Here is a 22,037-nt window from a genome sequence, read left to right as displayed (position 1 = left end):
ATTGTGCTGCTGGAACTGCAAGTGTTCGGTTGGTTGGTTTTTGGAGAAGGCGTCATGATTGTTGTATCACTATGGCAACTTTTAGGACACTTTTTTTGTATGTTCAAATTTTTTTATTGTTATTTGTGATACAAAGTTTTTGGGGGAAAAAGTATATTTGTCAATTTATATTCAATATGTGTAGCAGGTACAGTGCAGAAAGCCTCTGAATTGGTCTGTAACCATGGTAGCTGTCGGTGCATAACTGTTTACTGTTTGTAGTGATTTTTGCACTATGTGGGTTTAGTGGCCATATTAGCAAGGCAATTACTTGTTTTTCTATTTATCACTCATCAACTTGAATGTTGTAACTGTCCAGCATAACCAGAATAGTAAGTATTTAAAGCTACTATATGCCATATATATATATATATATATATATGCGCCTCAATCAGCCAAGCTTCTGAATTGTCGTTTTCTTTTTTTTTAAAAAAAAAAAAACAATATAATGTGCTTGGTTCATTCTGTGAGAAGAAAGCTGGAAACTGACCAGCTTTCATTCAAATCCATAACTGCGTACTCAAGAAAACGGACACATTTTGAGTTCTCAAATCGTGCACACTTAGGACACGTTGCCTAAACCATAATCTCAAGATCTCTCACTCAAGTGTTACATATTTCACATTTGGACTTTCAGTTTACTCTGGTGTCCTTATGTATAAGAACTGTACGGAGAAATGATTCCTTGAACAGACCAGACAAGCTTTGTCACCAGGTAAGAGACTGCCCTGTACTGAAACTTATAATATTGACTTTGTTGTTCACACTGCCAATAAAATACTGTCAAAACTTCAAAACTTTGGGGTTATCTATTTCATACATCACACTTTTGCATTTTTTTTTTACTTCAGATATTTTCAAATATTTGTAGAATGCTCTCTTGTTATTGTTGTTGTTGTTGTTTTTTTAATTTGTTAGTGAACTGAATGTTTCTTTGTAAGAAAAGGCAAAAGTGTGTAACTTGGTTCATGGGTACAGTTATTTCATTACATGTCCTGTATGATGAGAGTTGAATAGCAAACAATGATTAGTCAGGCAATCAGTGAGCCAATCACACGTAAAGTGAAAGCTCTGAAAGAGAGGTGCTATGTTAACATCCGGCCTGTCCTGACCTTGCTTCCTATGTGCCTCCATTTTGACAATGACTTAAGGAGGTCAGAGTCAATACTACTTTGTGACTCAAATCAAAAAAATGTCGTTTTTGACTTCTTATTGCCAGGCTGTATATGCTTTCTGATTTATGCCAATTAGATTGGTGGAGATTTTAATATAAGCCATTGTCTTAGAGTCCAGCACAGCTGTGGCCTTCCTCAATTAATTCAGATCAAAAGATCATCAAAGACTTTTGATTCAGAGAGTAAATTGTGTAATGCAACAAATTTATGGAATGGCTGGTGTTCTCAGAGAAGAAAAATGCAACAGACAATGATATGTCATGTCTTTTTTAACAAGAGGGTTAGGAGGGGCAGGAAGGAAAGAGGTGGGTTGGCTGCCTAAAAGTAGACAGAGAGAACAAAGCTACCATTACCCTGTTGTCTGGGGAAAGTTCTAACCCACACACGCACTGAAAACACAGGACACTGAAAAGAACACGAGTTTGGCGTTTTAACCAAGCAAAGCTCACTAAACCTAGCTAAAATTGAAACTGAGTTCATTCTGGAGCAAACTCGTTATCCAAGTGGACACTTCCATCTGACAGGCTTCTTGGCATTTCTATTTTCCTTGGCCTCTGGATTGACTCCTACACAGGCAGCCAAGGCAGTGCTGGACTGATTGAGGATATCCGCGACCATTTTCTCGCACGCACAAGTGATTGCTGGGAGCTCATGAGAACGTGGGAGCAGTTGTCCTCTGCCCAGTGTTCTCACAGAGGCCTATTCCCAGCTACAAACCTGGATTTTTCTGTACCATTTCAAAAGTCGAATAAAACCATTTGCCGCATGGGGAGAACACATTTCCACTCATCACTGAGACACAGGGATTATGTTTTTAAGAACCATTTTGAACAAGGAGAAGATCATCTAATAATTGACTGTCAAAATGCTGAAATATAAAACTACCTTCACTACAGTTTTGGTAGCATTTATTATTCTGGTAAGTCATTTGATTGATTGACTGATTGACTGATTAGTTGACTGACTGGTGGAATGAAGCTCAGTTGTCAACTGTCAGTTTGCCATGCAATTATCTCCTATTGTCTTGCTTCTGTAAGGAGGTTTTGTTTTTATGTTTTTATGTCTTTCATTTTGTTTTGTTTTGCCTAATAATGACAGCAGTTTTAACTCTTTTTCAGTGTATAGTTGGGGTGAATTCGCAACGCTGTAGCATCAATGTAACTGAAGGCATCTCCACCACAGAATCTATCATAATGAAACTGACCACCTCAGATGAAGACTGCAGTTTCAGGGTGACTTCTAAGGATCAGTCCTCTGACACAGAAGATTGTGTCCAACTTCAGGAATATAGCAAAACACATGAGTGCAACATTGGGAATTTAGTGCCGGGCACCTTGTATCATTTCATGATAACATCAGGAAAAGATGGGGAGAAAGCCAGTGTTTCCCTACCAACTCGTAAGTAGGCAATGTTTGTCATTATTGTGCATGTTATCTGTTTGGTTGTGAACTGTATGAACTGGGATTATGCTGTGAGAGTGAGGGAGCAGAGAAGATGTTGCTGATGCACACACAGACAGAGAGAAGGACACATTAACTGTGTGTGTGCATGTGCGTGTGCATGAATGCGTGTGTGTGTGTGGGACAGAGTGTGCATATGTGTGTGAGATAGAGAGTCAGAAAGATACATATTAGTAAATATGTATCTTTTATGCAAGTTTCTAAGCTTGTTTGTGGTGTTTCAGTGTTTGTGTGTGTGTGTGTCTGTGTCTGTTTCAGCGTGTGTCTCGGTGTGTGTGTGTGTGTGTGTGTGTGTGTGTGTGTGTGTGTGTGTGTGTGTGTGTGTCTCAGTGTGTGTGTGCGCGCGCGCGTGTGTCTCGGTGTGTGTGTGTGTGTGTGTGTGTGTGTGTGTGTATGGGTGTTCTGGCATGGGCCCAGAACAGAAGTCTGACCTGTAGTGTATATTTCCCCCTTTCCCCAGCCCTTCCTGCCCTATTGTTTCTGTGTTCTAACGGATACTGGGAGACTCTGTGTTTTGCTTTGGCGGACCGCCAGGTTAAAGAATGCGCGCTGCTCTCTTGACCTTCACAGCCTGTGGCCAGTTCTTTTCACCTGAATCTCTCTGATAACCAGACCATCAGTGGATTATTATCAGTTTCAAGATTATTGGCTTCTTTTCGCATTTTGTTTTAAATTCAACAATACGGGTTGAAAACGAAGTGACAAATTTGTAAATGTCACAACTTTAGCCCTGGAGTTGAACCTTTTGTTACAATGATAGGTGTTTTTTTCTTTTGTTCTTTTCAAAAATTTATTTTAAGACTTTTAGTATGTTTAGTTTGTCAGCAAACAGCAGCACCTTAGACCCTGTTTTACCACATTTGTAGCACTCTATGTTATGTAAAGACATTTTCGCTATGGAAAGACATGGACAGTGGTTGTGGATTTATAAATCTATAACTATGGTTTCATTAAACTTACAGACAGAGGTTTATAAATATATAGACATTGTTCAAGTCTCCCCGTAACGGGTTCTGTCAGGCCATACATTCCTAATGGGGCGCCAGGGAGGAAGTCATAAACACAGGCCTGGCTCCCTGTCACAGCGGTGGCCTATAGGGAGAGCTCGGTCTGAGTTGTTTTACTCTCCATTTTGAAAAACTCTGCTTTTCCTCACCTCCTTTCCCACAATGTCCTCTTGGCAGGCAGGCCAACACCCTGCCATGCCAGGCGGTTTTTAAACAGCCGAGAACAATCCTATCTTGCCACCACATCTCATCGTTAGCTGCCCTTACACTTTTTTTACAGAGAACCGCACTCCAAAGCTCCAGAGCCACACCTTTCCTCAAGCATTGTGTAACCTCACTATTCCTGACCTGATTCTCCTTTGGTGACAGTATTTTCTGGAAAGCTGGTTAATAAAGATCAAAGTAAAGTGTTCATATTAGCCTTGTTTCGGAGGTGAGATGGGGTGAGATATCATAGGGTGTTTTTGATTAGAGATTGGATTAGGTTCTCAAGAACCTCACTTGGTTAAGTTCCATCACAGACATTTTCTTCGCCCTGAAATTTGAAGTAACAATACGGTGGAGCGAGGTCCACATCTCCTGGTTGTTAAACGGCCCGTAGACAGTACAGTAAACAGAAAATATATTGCATCCATGGGCCTTTAAAACCGTGTGGAGATGATCACTGACCCAGATAGCATACCTCAACATCTGTCCATCTGTTAATTTTGCAGGACCCACACCTGTTCAAAGCATATGGGTATCTGGGGCCCCAAATAGCCTGAATGTCTCCTGGCACCCAGGGAAAGGCCAAGCAGATCAGTTTCGGCTATTGCTCAAGGACAGTCAGGGTGGGAATGCTACATGGAATGTCACCTTGGGGAACACCACCACAAACTACTACATACGTAGTCTGATCCCTGGGCACCTCTACAACATCACTGTAGTGACTGAGACACTGGGACAACAAAACGCCTTCTCCAAACAAGCCCGAACAGGTAAAGGTGTTTGCTTCAAGTGGAGTGTACCCTCTTACAGCACATGCATTCTAACACTGATAAAGAGCTTTTCCCAGTCTGATTTCCAGAAACCAGTAACCAACTGCCACCACAGATATTAAAATTAAAATTATTTTGAACTCCACTGGTTTCTGTATAAAATCCTCTAAAGTCAGGATCCTAGCCAGTGTGTGCGACAAAACATTTTTAAGTTCCAGTTTACTGCAGACAAAGTCATCCGTAACAATATGAAGCTACAGCAGCAGGATTCACTTTTATAATGGGATGCACAACCTCAGCACATGCTGAAGTGAGAGAACATGCACACAAAACATAGACGTAGGAATGGATTTGCGATCAAAATGCAGGAAAGACTGGACTAGTTTGCCCCAGGGGTATTGTAATATTTGCTCATTGCATGATTTGATCACTCCAGTATTGAAACCAATACCATTAGTGCCAAAAAATTCAAGATTTTAATTTATGGCTGTAGATGTCATACAGTTACCACATTGCTGAGGATCACATCGCATTCAAATAATTCCCTAATTCCCTGTAGCTAGTGAGGCTTTTATAGCCCAATATGGTGTGATGCCAAAAGCAGAACAGGGCAGCTTTGTTGGTATTAGTATTTTAGCATTAGTAGAATGCTTGAAAAACTCGACTTGAGAGCAGCAGTCCCTTCTACAGTCAGTGTGTTGTGTGGGAAAGTGTGTGGTTGTCATAGTTGCAGCTGAACCTGGTTCTGACTCCAGCTTCCTTTCTCACCCCTCTCCCCGCTTGCTTTCTGTTTCTCACTCTCTATGACGATGTTTATAACTGTGCAATGGAGCATGTGATTTTTTTTCCCCGTGGTATTTTAGGCTGTCTGGTTGACGCCCTGCTGGACACCTCTCATTCTCCTTGATTATGTCACTCTCTTCCTCACTGTGTCATGCATTCAGTGCCTGACGCATCCAATGCCTTTTAAAGTCATTCCAATGCCCCAAACACAACCCTTCACTGCCCAGATCCCTCCTGTCAGACAACACCATTCCCATGCTCTGCCATTGTTGTTTGAGAGATGTTTTTGTCGCAGTTGTTATGTCACTCAAACGGCATTCTGTGCTCATTCAAATGTCTGTCAACATCCTCACTCATAACTGCACCCGATCGTGTTTTCCCGTTGGTTAAAAATCTTTGTCAGTCTCTGCTACAGGGTTTTGAAACCATTTTTGTGTATCTTAAATGGCCTTAAGTGGTTTAAAAACTGATGTACATTAGCTAACATAAATCATGTGAAGCGCATATATAGGAATAAAATGTCTTCGTGTACTTTAAAATGTCTTATTGTGCTCTGCTAAGCCGAGGATGCATATACGTACTGAACAATAATGTGTGGATGTGTTATTCAAAAGTTCACAGAATATAACCTTCAGAATAACTTATACTTTTTTTTCCATGGGTGTTCAGATCATTCAACCAAAAATCATTGATGCTAAATCAAAGAGTTGCCCCACTGTGCATCACAGATCTTTTACCACAGTTAATCACTCATATTGTTATATTTGTTTCTGGACTTGAGTGCGATGTCTCTGTTAGCCACTGAATCTCTCCATTTTCAATACCAATACAGTGCCTACTGCTGTATCTAACCTGAGACTGGAGAACAACAGTAGCCAGGACAGTCTCAAGGTGTCTTGGGACCATGCTCTGGGTGATGTTGACAGTTACCAAGTCACACTGTCAGCTCCTGGCACTATTGCTGAGGTGAAGACTCTCCCGCCAAACACAACTGACACTTTGTTTGTTAACCTGACTCCCAGTCTGACTTACCGAGTCACAGTCACCACCAAGAGTGGAGAGCTTTCAAACCAAACCAGCATCTCAGGAAATACTGGTGAGTGACATACACCATTCAAACCATAAGTCTGTCGAATCTGCATGCTGAAACCAAATATTGATTAAGCAATAATCCTGTCTAAGGCAGTATTTTTCAACTTCAGTCCTGGGGACCCAAAGGAAAGCTCCCTAATTGTCAACTCCAGGGTCATTCAGTTAGTTAATGCTCTGATTCAGAGGTACAGAGCTCACACCTATGGAGAAATTATATGCCGTGTTTTGCTCATTGGCACAGCAGCAGTTAGCTTTGACTGAAGAATCTTATCCAGCAACTTTCCAGTGGATAGATAAGGTTTTTCCTTCATGCTTAGCAGTTGTACCTGTAAGTTTCTGATTGTCTGGCCATTTCCAGTGTTCCTAAATAACTAGATTTCAGGACCAGAATGAAAATGTGGTAGAACGGTGATTGCCATGATCTGATGTAAGAGTGAAAGAGGGGTATTTTCATAAAGAGTTATGTCAAAACTGCTGCACCAAACAAATCACACTGACTCTCAGATCAAACTTCTCTCACTGGATCCCCAGGCCCAGGTCGGGTGTCCCAGCTAATGATGGAGGGCGTGGCTGACCAAGCCGCCTTGAAGATCAGCTGGATACCCCCTAGTGGAGAGTGGGAATACTACCGCATCCTGCTGCTAAACGGCTCTCAGACACTGGTGAACCACACAGCTGAGAAGAACATTCGGGAGTTTATTTTCAGTGGGCTGGATCTGCAGCGAGGCAGACTATACAATGCTGCTGTAGTAGTTGAGAGCAAATTACAGTCCAACATCGCCTACTGCCATGGAGGATTAGGTACAACTTTTACCATTTTTTTTAGCTCTATGGATGACAAATTTTAACAGAAAATGCAACCTAACTGTAGTTAGTAGTTAAAATGTTGAGGGGCATTCTTGAGTTAAGATGAGAGGGTCAAACCCTTGGAATAAATAGCTCGTTAGAGGGATGAGGAGAGTCCATTAAATGTATATAACACACACGAGGTGGAGGTTGTGTGGTGACTGTGAGAGAAAAGTTCAGTTAGTATTGCCTAGAATACTTATTGGATATAGGCTAACCATGGCTCTTCAAAAATATTTGACCTTGAAGACTGAATAAAGTACTTATTATATTGTAATTACACCAGCTAATTAGCCTTTTTTAATTGTATAAACTGTTTAAGAACCTCCCCCTCCCTCCTGCTTCTCAATCTGTCTTTCTCTCAGCTCCTCCACCTGTGTCTGAGTTGCACATTCGTCATGTTGATGAGACTTCTCTCAGCGCTTTGTGGAACCATTCTCCTGAACCTCGTGATGGCTACACTGTGGAGCTTTACGAGGGCAATAGCACAACCGCCTCTAAGACTCGGACTTTGTCTCGGGACATGAGGGAATGTACCTTTAATGTACTCACACCTGGACGCCTGTACCGCATCGTTGTGACAACCACAAGTGGAGAGCTCCGCAGCTCTGCTTCAGTGACAGGCAGGACAGGTGAGGTCTTCCATTACTGAAGCCTCTGTGAAAATGTCCCAAAAAGACATTGTATCTTGTATCAAAAGACATTATACTATTGTATCACAGCATAATAATACTGACCTCCACTGGTTCATGAACATTTATAAATATGTAATTAATTCTAACTTTCTCAGTGCCTTTGGAAGTGAGGCATCTAAGACTGAGTAACCATGGCAGCACCAACAGCCTGCAAGCCAGCTGGGAGCGTCCCGGTATGGATTTGGATATGGACTCCTACCATCTGCTGCTCCTCCACAACAACAAACTCATCTTAAACAGGACAGTCCCAGCCAATGCCACAGCCAGCCACCTGCCAAACCTGCAGCCTGGTGCCTCCTACAGGCTACTAGTGTCTACTGTCAGTGAAGGACAGGAGTCCAAACAGGCTGTTGCAGAGGGCCGCACAGGTAGCCAGTGCTCTAATGACCTTACATAGCCCATTTCAAAATACAGTCCACTGTTTAAAAGAACACCTCTGACTGCTGACATGGCAATGTCTTGAGAAAGAGACTTGGTTTACATAATTGATCACTAGTTTAATTTTAACATCCATCCACATATAATGACTGAGAGAATCTCTAAGACTTTCATTTCCAAAGCCACTTACCCTAATTAGGGTCATGGGGTGCTGGAGCCTATCCCAGCGCTCATTGGGCGAAAGGCAGGGAAACACCCTGGACAGGTTGCCAGTCCATCGCAGGGCAGACACACAGACAAACACACTCACACACACATTCACATGTAGGGGCAATTAATAAGTATCTCCGATTCGCCTGACCTGCATGTCTTTGGACTGTGGGAGGAAACCGGAGCTCCCGGAGGAGACCCACACAGACACGGGCAGAACATGCAAACTCCACACAGAAAAGATCCTGGCCACCCAACCCTCTTGCTGTGAGGCGACCGCTCTACCCAATGCACCACCGTGCACCCACTAAGACTTAAAAACTAAGTACTAAGTACCCACTAAGTACTTAAAAAAAAACTAAAGGTTAAGACTAAAAGTAAAAAAAGGTTAAGACTTTAAAAAATAAAATTAAGGATAAGAGAAAAACATGTTACCAGCAGAATTACACTGATATATAGGTACGTCAATACAAATTAGGACCATGGAGTTCAACATTCATGTGTAGTTAGCGGACATTTTCAGTGCTGAAGGGTATATGTTACCATTGTGAGGTCTCCCAGTATCAGCCAATGCTTTGCACCATAGCTGTGCGATACAAGTCTCTTTTCTGTGAGAAGAGGAAGAGTTTGTTTTTGAGCTCTGTTGTGTAACCCTGCGCGTTTGCCCTTACAAGAACTTGTAAGTATTAAATATGGCTGAACTATTGTCTCAGAAATTAATTGCGAGATTAGATCTCTGAAAAGAATATTGTGTTCTACTGTGGTGGGAATCTGTGGAATTTCAGGAAGCTCTGGTATAGGTGAAAAAAAAATCAAGGGCTTTATCAAAGACTTCCTGTCCTGACTGAATTGTTTTCCCAGAGAACTGTGCAGCTATTTTGAGCCATGTACTTCCAACGTTTAATGAACTCCAGAGATCTAGTTCAAACAATACTGGATACAACACCACTTCCAGTTAACATTTCACTTGTTGTAAGCAATGTCCTTCAGTGGTGGTGACTACAGGACTAAATCATTTTCATACTCTCCACAACAAAGTCCAATTTTTTGAGTTGCACCATGTAAATGCTTTATCTTATTTGCCCTACACAAGTGTTCAGGCACCCCCCACCCCCCCCAAAAAAAGTGTAATAGATTATTCAAACAGAGAAACCTCTGAATATACCACACAAAATCACTGACAAATCAACACATACACACACAACACAAAACATAATTCTTATGCTGAAGAATTGGTTGCACAAATTGCATAAAAAAACAAGAAAAAGGACTTCCTGTTTTAAAACATAAGAACATACTTGCACACAGGAGCAGAAATAGAGATGACTGTAAAACCAAGGCTATTTTTTGATGTGTTTGGAAAGAAAAGACATATTGAGATGTATTATGCAGAGACATATTGAAAGTATTCTTTAACAGCCCTTACTGTATTGAGCAGTCTCTTTAAAGAGGACTTTTAGGTATTCTAGTCGGCGATTAGTTGCAGTTATTTAGGATGTATCTGCACCACACAGTTGTTTAAAAAAACAAAAAAAACAAAACCTCAATCCTTTAAGTTTTGCTCTCTGCCTCTATATCTGTTTCTGTTCCTATCTAATTAAATAAATCAATTTAAAAATGAATGACATTATTATTATACTGTAATTACATTTGGTAGTTAGCAAATCATTTATTTAATCAAAAATGTTTGTGTAAATCCCTCTCTTTCTCCACAGTGCCAGCTGCCGTGGGTAACGTGACGGTCAGTAACAACGGGCGTCCAGACTTCCTGAGTGTGTCCTGGGAAGCAGCACCTGGTGAAGTGGACAGCTATTTGGTTATGTTGAAGGACAGAGAAAAGACTGTCCATACACTGGCAGTGTCCAAGGCCAGTTCAGAGTGCATGTTCAACTCCCTGGTGCCCGGTCGTCTCTACAGCATCTCCATTACTACCCGCAGTGGCAGTTACGAGAACCACACGGCAGTGCGAGGGCGTACACGTACGTTCAGCTGAATGAAAAGGCATCTTAACTAATGGATAAATATCCAAAAATCAAAAGTCTTTTCTCACTTTTTATACTTCAGATGCCATCCAAAAGGGCTAAAAACAGTGTAAAATTAGGAAGAATCTCTTTGACAGTTTTCACCCAAAGTTCAGACAGTGTGTCTTCTCTTTCCTTTATTCAGAGCCCGCCACAGTCCAGAGTCCAACGGCAATCCACTCAGCCAGAGATGACTTCTTGAAGGTGTACTGGCGTCATGCAGAGGGTGACTTTGATGATTACCACGTTATGATCAAGCATAACAACACCCTCCTGCAGAATAAGACAGTCAACCGCTCCCTGAACGAGTGTGTGTTTAGCTCGCTGGTGCCAGGTCGCCTATACACAGTCACTGTCAGTACCAGAAGTGGCCAGTATGAGTCCAGTGTATCTACGGATGGGAGAACCTGTGAGTACAGCTACTGCAGCACATATAGTATACAGATGTATTTATATTAGTAATTAACATTACAAAGTTTCAGAATAAATCTCATTAAAGTTATTTTTCCACTCACTTATTTATTGTAGTTGTTTTACATTCAAATGCAGGTAAACTCAGTTTTTAGCTTTCAGGTCAATGCTTGAAGCATGAAGCATGAATGCTGTCTAATACTGTACTGCCCCCTAATGGCCAGTAGTGGGAGTTCAATACATTGTGGCAGATTTTCATCATGTTGATTTGTTCTTTACTGCACTCTTGTGGTTAATACTGCATCTACACAACAAACCTTGTTTGATCAAATGTTTAAAATACAATATTACTGATGAATCAGCACTAAACCTTTACATGTTATATGATTGAAAATATGCATTTGTAAATACACACCTTTGAGAGAACTGAGTATATGTAAGTAAATCTGCAATTCAAGATTTGTTTGGTTCTGCTTGGTAAAATGTAATCCTTAATTTCTTGTTTCTATGTGAATGAAATATAAATACTCATCTCGGTTATGATATTTAACAGCTGGAGAGTGCATTTTTTTCAGTGTACAAAATAAATGAGCCGTATAGGGACAGTAAACTTATATTTTAGCATTAATTTGCTAGTGTACTTAAGTAATTATCCGTGAAATATGGAACAGCTGAGAGATAATTTGCTAACTCCCTGTTTGTGTATTGTAGTCCCAGCAGCAGTGAGGGCTCTGGCCTTGGCGGACCGCAGTACCACTGGCCTCCGGCTGACCTGGGCTTCAGCTATGGGAGACGTCGACCACTACAAGGTCCAGCTTCTCTTTAATGACACGTGTGTCTTTGAGGCCACCGTAGGCAATGAGGCCCAGGAACAACGGTTCTCCTTACTCACCCCTGGACGACTCTACAAGATGGTGGTGTCCACGTTCAGCGGACCCTACCAGCGAACCCAGTTTATTGAGGGTCGCACCAGTAAGTCGTTATGATATAAATGTGTTATCAAACTTCAAATATAACAGAGGTCATCTGTGAATAAAAAATGCTTCTTATAATAGTATTCCTCATTGTCAGCTGCAAAGTACATTAAAAGAAGTCCACGAGAGAAGGGAAACTGAGAGACATTTAGATTGCATTTGTCTTAGTAACAAGATCTAATAACCATGTATATTTTCTTCCATAATCCTGCAGTACCCAGCCAGGTCATGGGCCTTCACATTGGCCCTGGATCGTCCATTGGTGCTCTGAAGGCTTCTTGGAGTCCTGGAAAGGGAGATGTAGACTCGTACACAGTGGAACTCTTCCAAGGTTCTCATCTCCTGGAGACTAAACGTGTCCCCAAGCATGTCACAGAGGCAGACTTTCAGAATCTGCAACCAGGCCAGTTATACACAGTCACAATGCAGTCAGTCAGTGGGAAGCTGATCAACAACAGCACTGCCAGTGGAAGAACAGGTCAGAGAGAGTGTGTTGAATACGTGTTTTCATTCTATGTTCCTTTTGATTCATTTTTGATTGCAAAGAAGACACTGGGCTGATATGCAGCATACTTCAATGTGGCAAATAGTAAGATAACAGGTGATCATGGTCAATTTCCTTAAAACAAGCCCAGAACAGTCCCTGCCAGTCCAGAACACAGCACTGAATACCTGAAAACTGTGTCTGTGTGTGTGTGTGTGCGTGCATGTGTGTGTGTGTGCGTGCATGTGTGTGTTTACCTTTCAGTTCCCTCAATGGTGACTGCCATACAGGTTGAACACACTACTCACAGTCTAACAGTTACCTGGGAGGCTGCATTGGGTGTATTTGATGGATACAGACTGCAGCTGCTGGAAGAGAGTGATGTTGTAATCTCTAATGCGTCACTTTCCGCTGGTGTCAGTCATTACATTTTTGAGGGACTCACTCCAGGAAAGTGGTACAAAGTCCTTGTTCAAACCCTCAGTGGTGGTGTCCACAGTAAAGATGCTATTGCAGAGGGACAAACACGTAAGATAATCTACATTCAGCGATATAAAGCAATTATAGATTCAACTGCATAAAGCGCTGTAACATTTACATAAACCATGTGTCTGCTTAAACATATGACAGTTGGCTCAGTTATTCTACATACATATATATATATATAAAACATAGGTTCTGTTGGTCGTACTAAGCAGTGTAGAGCCAGATGTCTGGTGTCTCTGCTGTTCAGGTCCAGCAGCAGTAAGTGGGCTGAGTGTGAGAACCAACACCACCAATGAGTTAGCCTTCCGCTGGAATGCATCGGCTGGTTATGTGGACAGCTACGACCTCTATCTGTATAATCGTGATGAGACTCTACACGACCATAGCAAGGTGGGCCCAGGAGTGCGTGGCTGTGTCTTCAAAAACCTGCAACCTGGAACCCTCTACAAACTGGTGGTACTCAGCAGGCGCCGGGACATGACCAATGACTCCTCCATCAGTGCTCGGACAGGTGAGAAAGTGCACTCCACCTTTACTACGCTATACATCTCCTCTCTTGCCCCATCCATCAACTAGAGTAAGTGATCGAAACCCACAAATCTGTTGCTTTAGGCATTTTCTTTGTTTATTTCAGGTTAGGGACAATGCCTATTATAAAACCATCAGGCAAAGAAACATGGAACTTAATTAAAATTCAATAAGTAATTAACGGCACGCTAATTAAAAAAGAAAAAACAACTTACAAAGGGCCCTTCAATGTGCAATAAAATGGAATGGCTGAATAATTACTTGTAATTCTTATATTGACTGAATTTACTAAGAAAGATTTAAAGAAAATGAAGTCACAGTAGCATAATTTAAATGTATACATTCTCTGGTTACAGCTGTCAGAGCTTCTGGACGGTTTAACCCAAAAGAAGTCCTAAAATGGGACAGAAATAGTCTGTCGAAAAAGAATGAAAATATATCAAAAAGAAACCAATTCTTGATGAGAACATTAGGAACATATGACATTGTGTACATGCACATGCCTGTGCATTTGTGTGCTCTGTCAGTCCTCCAAATAACATTTCAAACAGCTTCATCTAGTCAAACGTAATGATGCAGTTTGTCATCTTCATTTGCTGCTATCACCCTCACCAATTTCATAATGAATTTGGACTTGCCCTTCTCACAGAAGTGCTGTCTCTCAACATTACACACTTTCAATTTCATAGCTCAACGGGCACTATCTATATGCAAATGAACGTCATGAGTCATTACCCTCTGTCTCTTTGTTTCTTTTTAACAGTCTCTTCTAATGGCACTCCTAGTCTTGGGTTTGATGAAGTATTTTTAATTTTGATATAGATGTTTAGAACAGGGAGTGTATTTAGCTCTGATTAATGGCACGTGTCAGGCTAATTTGCAACCATATGCTTGGAGTGAAATGCAATCAGAACACATTCAAATCAGTTGATCATTATCATTAAGGCCCAAACCTAACAATGTGTTTAGTTTGGTCACAATACATGAGTAAAGAAGCACCAGTATATTAAGATACAATATGGCAAACAGATGTAGACAGTCTCAATTGGTAGCTTGTAGTGCTTCACACTATAAGGATGCTACTGAGTGGTTTTTGTTTTGTACTTCGCATAAGGCATTGGGCAAAATCAAAACACTGCAATTATAAGGCAATATGCTGTCACTTAAGCCGCTCTACTCCGTATTAGCTATGAGTAATCCAGAACCTCCTTGCAGATTTAAATAAGCAGAAATGTAGTGCCAGGTTCAGGAATCACAATCCCTCTAAGACTCAAGATTCATCCTTACAGTACTGGTGGATCCTTGACTTTTTCCTCCACAGAATTCTCTCTCAAAGACAGAGGGGGTTCAGAAACAGATACTTTAGGGTGTCATTACAAAAAAAGTTGAAACAGTTGATTAGACGTGCTTTGAACTCATTAATGTGAAGAAACCTCTCCTGTTCTCTGTGATCAGATGTAACCTGTCTCTCTCGCTCTGTCTCTTCTTCTCTTGGCAGTCCCTGCCTCGGCAGTGGCTCTGCAGGTGGAGCACCAGGGTCAGACTGACAGTCTGTGGCTGAGCTGGAGGAGGGGTGCAGGGGAGCTGAGTGAGTACCATGTATCGCTCTACGGTCCCAATGGCTCCCTGCAGGAGGAACAGCTGCTGGATCCCAGACAGACTGAGCTGTACTTTCAAGGCCTGGTGCCAGGAAGGCTCTACCAAGCTGTGGTTCTGACCCGCAGTGGAGAGTTGTTTAATACTGCCACGGCTGTTGGACGCACTGGTCAGTACTGTTCTGAAATCTAACATTAATTTTTTTTATTTTTGGATATTCATATATGAGATGTATTTATAGGGATCGTTTATAACTGATGAGAATAGACTTATAAGGAAATATGATGGGCTAGTCTAAGAAAGGGTAGGAGAAGATATTATAGGATAGATGTACATGATAGACTGATAGACTGAGTACTTTAGTCAGAAAATGAAGCCTTTTCCTCTTCCTGTTAACGGACTATGAGACAGGAAATTACTACGATGTATATTTTAAAGTATTTATCTTTTTCAAGAATTATATATTAAAATTCTTGATTCTTGAATTCTTGAAATAAATAGATAAATAAGTAAATTATACACACACACACACACACACACACACACACACACATATATTTATATAATATCCCATTTCTAATATCTTAATATAATAACTATATGATAAATATATAATTCTAATATACTTAATTAATATGAGTTGATATTTAAATAGATTTCAAGAAAAGAACCATAGATGTGAACCAGTATAATGTGTATTGTTTCTATAGGGTTGTGTAGTGAATCTGGCGTGTATGAATGTCTTCCTTTTGTATATGGCAGTTCCTGAGCCTCCATCATCAGTGTTATTCAAAGGTGATGCCACCAGTGACTCTGTAGAGATGACCTGGCACACTCCAGCCACTGGTGACCATGACAACTTTGAGTTGCAGTGGTTGCCGCGGGACCCTCTGTCTGTGGCGGGGCCAAATCCCACCCGTCGTATTATTGGGGGGTTGTACCCTGGCAGACTGTACAACTTCAGCGTTCGCACTGTGAGTGGAGGCAGACCTGGACCTGTTACCTACAGCAGACCCATCCACCAGACCATCAGAACAAGTAAGCAGACCAAGGACACTGATTGGTTATGGGGAATCCGCCTTTCATATATAAACGTTAGGCGTCACGTACTGTGTCAGTCTGTAGTTGAACAGCGACAGTACTTATGAGCGAAAGAAAATACGAAAGCGGTGCCCATAAGCGCAAAGCGCAGCGGCAAAAAGCCCAACGAGGCCAAGCTCTCTTGAGCAATATGCCGAAACTGACCGGATTTTTTAAACCGAGTGAATGCCAGTCGGCAAGTGAGCATGGCTCCAGTGCATCCACGCTAGCTAGCGTGGATGCACTGGAGCCATGCTCATCTTTAGCTGGTTGTTGTTGATCATTAGTTTTCTTTACCCTGTCTTCAATATCTTTCATTATATCTGGCCTACATATATCATACATGTACATTCAAATATTCAGTTGCATTAGTTGTGATAAGTTGTCAATTCCTTGAGTTTTAGCTGTTCTGTTTCACTGGCCCAAAAGACCAGAGTTTAATAGTTTAAAATAGTTTGAAAAAAAATAATAATAATATAAAAAAAAATAAAATAAAATAAAAACAACAAAAAAACACACAAAAACAACAAAAAACAAAACAAAAAATATCTATCTATCTATCTATCTATCTATCTATCTATCTATCTATCTAGGCCTATCTATCTATCTAGGGCTATCTATCTATCTATCTATCTATCTATCTAGCTAGATGAAATAGATGTAGCCTAAGGTGGGCGGACGAGGGACGGGCAGACGGGGGACCGGGAACGGGGGTGTTGGGGGCCCACAGCAGCTTGTAGCCTAGGGGCCCCTGACCATGTTAATCCAGCCCTGCAATGGTGAACGGAGTCTGTGGCTGTTTTATATTTATCGCTGTATAAGACATGCATACCTACATACATACACTATATACACATACACCCCCCCCCCCACACACACACACACACACATATATATATATATATATATATATATATATAAATACCGAAAACCAAATAGCTGAAAAACATTTGCTAACTAGCTCACATCTGGGAAACATTTGAATGGAAAGCTTTGCTAGTCACAATGTCTGGGCTCTCATCATCATTTGGTCACAGTACAGTAACTGGAGGGAGCTTGAATCTCATAGCTGTTTATTGTTTATGTCACTACATGCAGAAAATTATCTCATTTGCCAAAAGCAGTTTTATTAACTACCTCCCAATTTGTTTCTCACTTTTATGGTTTTTGGAGGAACACAAAATAGGACCTCTTTATGGGAACCACTGTAACCTGGCTTGAATGTAAACAAAAAGGTAGCCTAGTCATAGATAGATAGATAGATAGATAGATAGATAGATAGATAGATAGATAGATAGATAGATAGATAGATAGATAGATAGATTCATAATGATGATCCAATTATGATCTACAAGAATTTTGAGGAACATTACACAATTTCAGCTTTTACCATATTGCTATATTAAGGTCAAATTTCCCTATCTTTCCATTTTGTTTATCATCAAACACCCACACCGATCCTGGATCAGCGGGTGCTAACATATTTAAATGTCTATTATCATAGTGCCTTTGGGAGGCCACCAGAGGGCACGTCAGGACCAAAAAAAAAAGTCATGGGGTGTTGAAAAACAGACATTACCTTTATATGGCAAATTATGATCACTGGTCTGGAGTCAGCTAGTCCATACCCAGTTCAAGTCCCAAAGCAATATGAAATGGCCCACTCCTCACCCTAGGTCAGCCTTAAGGATGTAATCTAGGGATTCCATTATTTGGGCCATATAGCTGCTTGAGAGGACAAGGCACAATTGATGGCATACAGTCTAAAAACAGTGAGGTGTAATCTGCCCAAAAGGTCATGAGTAATCAAATAAAAGCTGAGAGCTGATAGCCAGCCAAAGCTTCATAATTCATCATGTTTGCCATCATGGCCAGCACTCTAATCACATCGACTAGGAAGTGAGAAATTGCACAGAGGAAGGGAGATGGCAGACTCATTTTGTATAGCTGTGCATGTGTGTGCAAGTGCTTTCTGTGTGTGCTGTTGTTGGGTTTTTTTTAAGCTGTTAATGAAATCCCTACTGAGGTTGTGGCCAGACTCTGGAGAATAACATTTGGAACAAGATGAGTTCAAGCCCAAAAAAACAGAATTGAAAATCAAGGTCTGGGTGAGAGTCGAGAGTCATGCTGTCCCACTTTTGAAGATGCTGTTTGTTTCACCAGGTTGCTTTGCTGAGTGATGCAGTGCCTTTGAAGCACGCTGAATTATGGCAAGAGGCAATAAGACACGCACCTTGGCTGTAAACACGCCTAGGCACACAGTGGTTGAGATCTCCGCTGAAAACATATTGCAGACAGTATGGTTCATGCATCATTCATCACGAAACTCTATGGCTCCACTTCCCAGAGTGGAGGAGAGGAAACTGCTGTCTCATGGTCCATCATTAGAGTCTGGCCTAATTTCCTCTTCAAACTGATGACTGTGCATGTACCCATTACCTGTCATATCCTTAACTCAAGGTCTGCTCTTATCCATGGATGAGAGTTAACAAACTCAGGCATGGGCAGCATAACACCAAGCTTGCTCCACAGCATTATTGTTGCTGGACAGAAGTTTTTTTTTTTTTTTTTCTTTTGAAAGACATACTATGCAGTGAGGCTTTGTTTGTTTACTTTGAAAGGCCTTTGGCATATAAGATGTACTAATGTGATCTTGAGTGCTCTAACACAGATTGTTGAAATCAATAGGAGGAGTCGTTTAAGGCATGTGGACATGGAAATTCATCACACAAACTATTTTTGAGAAGATGAATGTCTGTTAATGATTATGTGCTGAAAAAAAGAACTTAGCTGAGCAATTCATAATCATTTTGATTGTAAATTATTCATTAGTATGACACAAGCAGCTCTTAGCGCCATGGGAAGATGAAGAGAGATGGTGTTCCTTGTTATGCTCTCATTGTTTGGTTTCCCATTCGAGCAGACAAACATGTCACTGACGCTGATTGAATTGATGAGAGTGATGAATGAGTGATGAGGAGGCATTCTGGGGCTTTGTGCCATCCACAGCAATCACCTCTCAACATTCACACTCACGCTCTGCCTACTCTGATCCATTATCAGTTTACACCCGTCCCCGAGCCTGAAGATTGAGCGATCGATGGAGGACTTGTCCTAGCTAGGGTAGTTCTTTATCTCAAAAGTTGCAAATGAGGTCCACTCACTGCTCACCAGGAAATGAAATTAAGTTCTCTTTATTGACGTCCCAGCCATATTTACAGTACACAGTTGGATGAAATTGCGTGTCCTCAGGACCATGGTAAGTAGCCGCTGCACTTCGCATGCGCCGCCATCATAGACCATGGACCTGTAGTAGTCGCTGCGCTTGGGCACGCCGCCATATTGATCGAATTTTATTGTGGCGAATTTCATCCTGTGCATTTAACCCATCCACGAGCAGTGAACAGACACACACATTAGGATCAGTGAGCAGTGAGCACACACACACCAGGAGCAGTTGGGGGTACCTTGCTCAAGGGCACTTGGGCCGTGGGTGTATTGGGAGTGTTGAGGGAGGGGAAAGCGCTGTTCATTCATTCACATTTCTCCTGCCCGTCCAAGGAATCGAACCGGCGACCTTTAAGTCACAAGCCCGCTTCTCTGACCTTTAGGGCACATCCCGATCACCGGCATTCATCTTTCTCTCTATGTGTTTTTATAAGCCACCATTATCAGTTAAGATCTGAATATGGGTTGATATGAGCAATGGGCGAATATTCTCATTCGCTTAGGCACAACAGAGTGTATCTCAGGTTACACATTGTGTCCCTCATTCATTTTGCATTCCACCTGTGCAGACACTTTATCTGAAGTGAGAAGTTTTCACACTCCACTTGAAAGTACCCCAGTGAAGGGGCATGAAGGAATATCATCTATGACCCCTTCAGTACGCCCCACTACATCAGACACCAGTCATCTGATTGGCCAACAGGAGGAGTCTAGACCTCAAGGAAAGACTGATTTCAGATTGAGTCGGTCAAATGTGGGTGTCCTTGCTCGGGTCATTTGATCTGGCAAGACTGAGCTGGACACATCAAATTTAATTCGTTTTTTAGGCCCATTTGTCCAATGGAGAATTATTTCACAATAGATCACAGGGCATTCTTTTCTACTGCTGCCAAACTTACCCTCTGCCATTATATGCTCCATACTTCATATTTGAGGAGGACAGCTGGGGCACTCAGTCAACTACTAAATCAAAAAGCCCTTATTCATAATGAATTCGGGGAGGAAAATGAATTATTATGCTAAGCAGGCCTCTTATCTGCATATGCTTTTAGTGCTCTTCAAAACACGTACTGGCCATTTTGCACAGGGCCATTCTATATGGTTCAAGAGAAATATGACTTTAAAAAAAACACCAATTTTACATCACCTCAGTCAGTTTTTCACAGTGGGGTTTTTTTGTTCCAACATCCTTTCCCAACTGTAAAAGAATGAGAGATGAGATAAATGCAGCCAAAAGTGGACAGTAAGCTTAACTCATCAGGTTAAGAAGAAGTCTAACATGTCAGTTTCTGTTTTCCTCAGAGCCTGGGCGGATCCAACGGGTCCATTGCCACCCACTAAGCTCCACTGCTCTCTCCTGCTCCTGGACGGCTCCTGAGTCTGATTATGACACGTATGCCGTGGAGTGCCGAAGGGAGGACTCGGAGCAGTTGGTGTACTCACAGACATTAAGTGGCGATAGTCTCTCGCACCACATCGATAAACTGGATCCCTACAGACACTACACAGTCTCAGTGAGGCTGGTCTCTGGAGGACTGCACGGAGAGCCGGCCCAAGACAGCGTGGTGACCATGATCGACCGTGAGTGACAAATTTCACCTGCAGACACCACAGCCGCAAATACAAAGTTCTCTGTTCAGAAAAACAACCAGTCATCAGTACTCAAGGGGGAGTCAGCGGCATTGTGAATCGGCCCATATTACGCAGTCCCCGGTGCCTTAGTACTTACATACAGACTAAAATAAGACACTGCAGTTTCTGGGCAGATGCACCTTGTTAGGGAACTCATGCCAAATGTCTACATTTTGCTTTTTACTGTTGTGCTAAGAATATTAAGCAGTTACGATTGCCAGCACAAAAGTTAAGATTCATAGGCGCTGTTACCTATTTGAAATGAGACCAGCAGAGGAGCTCAGTGCTACGCAGAAGACAACATCAGAGATTCTGATCCGAACCATGGACGCTCCAAAGACAAGAAAAAAATCATGACGGAGCAATAAAGTGTATTCTGTCAATAACAAAAACCAAAACAAACAACAAAAAAAGAAAGAAACACAAGTCTGCAGAAGACCTCTGTTACCTTTCCTGGCCGTGCCTGCCGGCGCTGGATCGGTGAGGGTACTGAGTTGTGTTCAGTAGGCAGTGATTGGGCATGTCGGGGCCTGCAGTAGCCTTGATGAATAAGGCCTGTGAGGGGAGCTCCCTCCTCTCTGACAAATGACAGGTCCAAAGACCATGCAGTCCAGCACTGGGCATTTGTCTCCTCTTAGCAGGTTGCTGAGTCGCTTTTCCCTGGCCCTTGATTGATCATGTCTGTTGCCTTTGTGGATGGCTTAATAGTCAGCTAATCTGTGGATGCCCCGTTCTAATTAAACCTATGGGTTTAATCAATGCAGTGAGAGAGAGAGAGAGAGAGAGAGAGACAGCAACAGAGACAGATAAAGAAAGACAGAAAGAGAGAGAGATGTAGGTCCTTTAGCCTTTCGATTGCAAATCAGTGGAGGGGCCATTTGTGGATAGGATGTTAAAATGTCATACTAAAATATCATGTCATATGCAGCTGGTC

General features: G+C 41.8%; 1 protein-coding gene across 1 annotated transcript in view; it reads left to right on the top strand.

Moving 5' to 3' along the window:
* The first annotated feature begins 1,591 nt into the window (after positions 1-1,591).
* Positions 1,592-22,037, top strand: part of ptprb (protein tyrosine phosphatase receptor type b) — a 36,016-nt gene continuing 15,570 nt past the window's right edge. The window contains exons 1-16 of the mRNA XM_030789985.1: positions 1,592-2,133; positions 2,333-2,612; positions 4,396-4,659; positions 6,275-6,538; positions 7,066-7,335; positions 7,746-8,012; positions 8,171-8,443; positions 10,379-10,642; positions 10,830-11,093; positions 11,807-12,067; positions 12,284-12,547; positions 12,818-13,081; positions 13,287-13,550; positions 15,066-15,332; positions 15,926-16,201; positions 20,774-21,052. Of these exons, the coding sequence (XP_030645845.1) occupies positions 2,080-2,133; positions 2,333-2,612; positions 4,396-4,659; positions 6,275-6,538; positions 7,066-7,335; positions 7,746-8,012; positions 8,171-8,443; positions 10,379-10,642; positions 10,830-11,093; positions 11,807-12,067; positions 12,284-12,547; positions 12,818-13,081; positions 13,287-13,550; positions 15,066-15,332; positions 15,926-16,201; positions 20,774-21,052 (4,075 nt within the window). The 5' untranslated portion in view covers positions 1,592-2,079. The remainder of the gene's footprint in view (positions 2,134-2,332; positions 2,613-4,395; positions 4,660-6,274; positions 6,539-7,065; positions 7,336-7,745; positions 8,013-8,170; positions 8,444-10,378; positions 10,643-10,829; positions 11,094-11,806; positions 12,068-12,283; positions 12,548-12,817; positions 13,082-13,286; positions 13,551-15,065; positions 15,333-15,925; positions 16,202-20,773; positions 21,053-22,037) is intronic.

Source organism: Chanos chanos, chromosome 1 (assembly GCF_902362185.1).
Source record: "Chanos chanos chromosome 1, fChaCha1.1, whole genome shotgun sequence".
NCBI classification, from domain to species: Eukaryota; Metazoa; Chordata; class Actinopteri; order Gonorynchiformes; family Chanidae; genus Chanos; species Chanos chanos.
The sequence above is the reverse complement of the archived record's forward strand: the minus strand, read 5'-3'. Positions and strand labels throughout refer to the sequence as shown.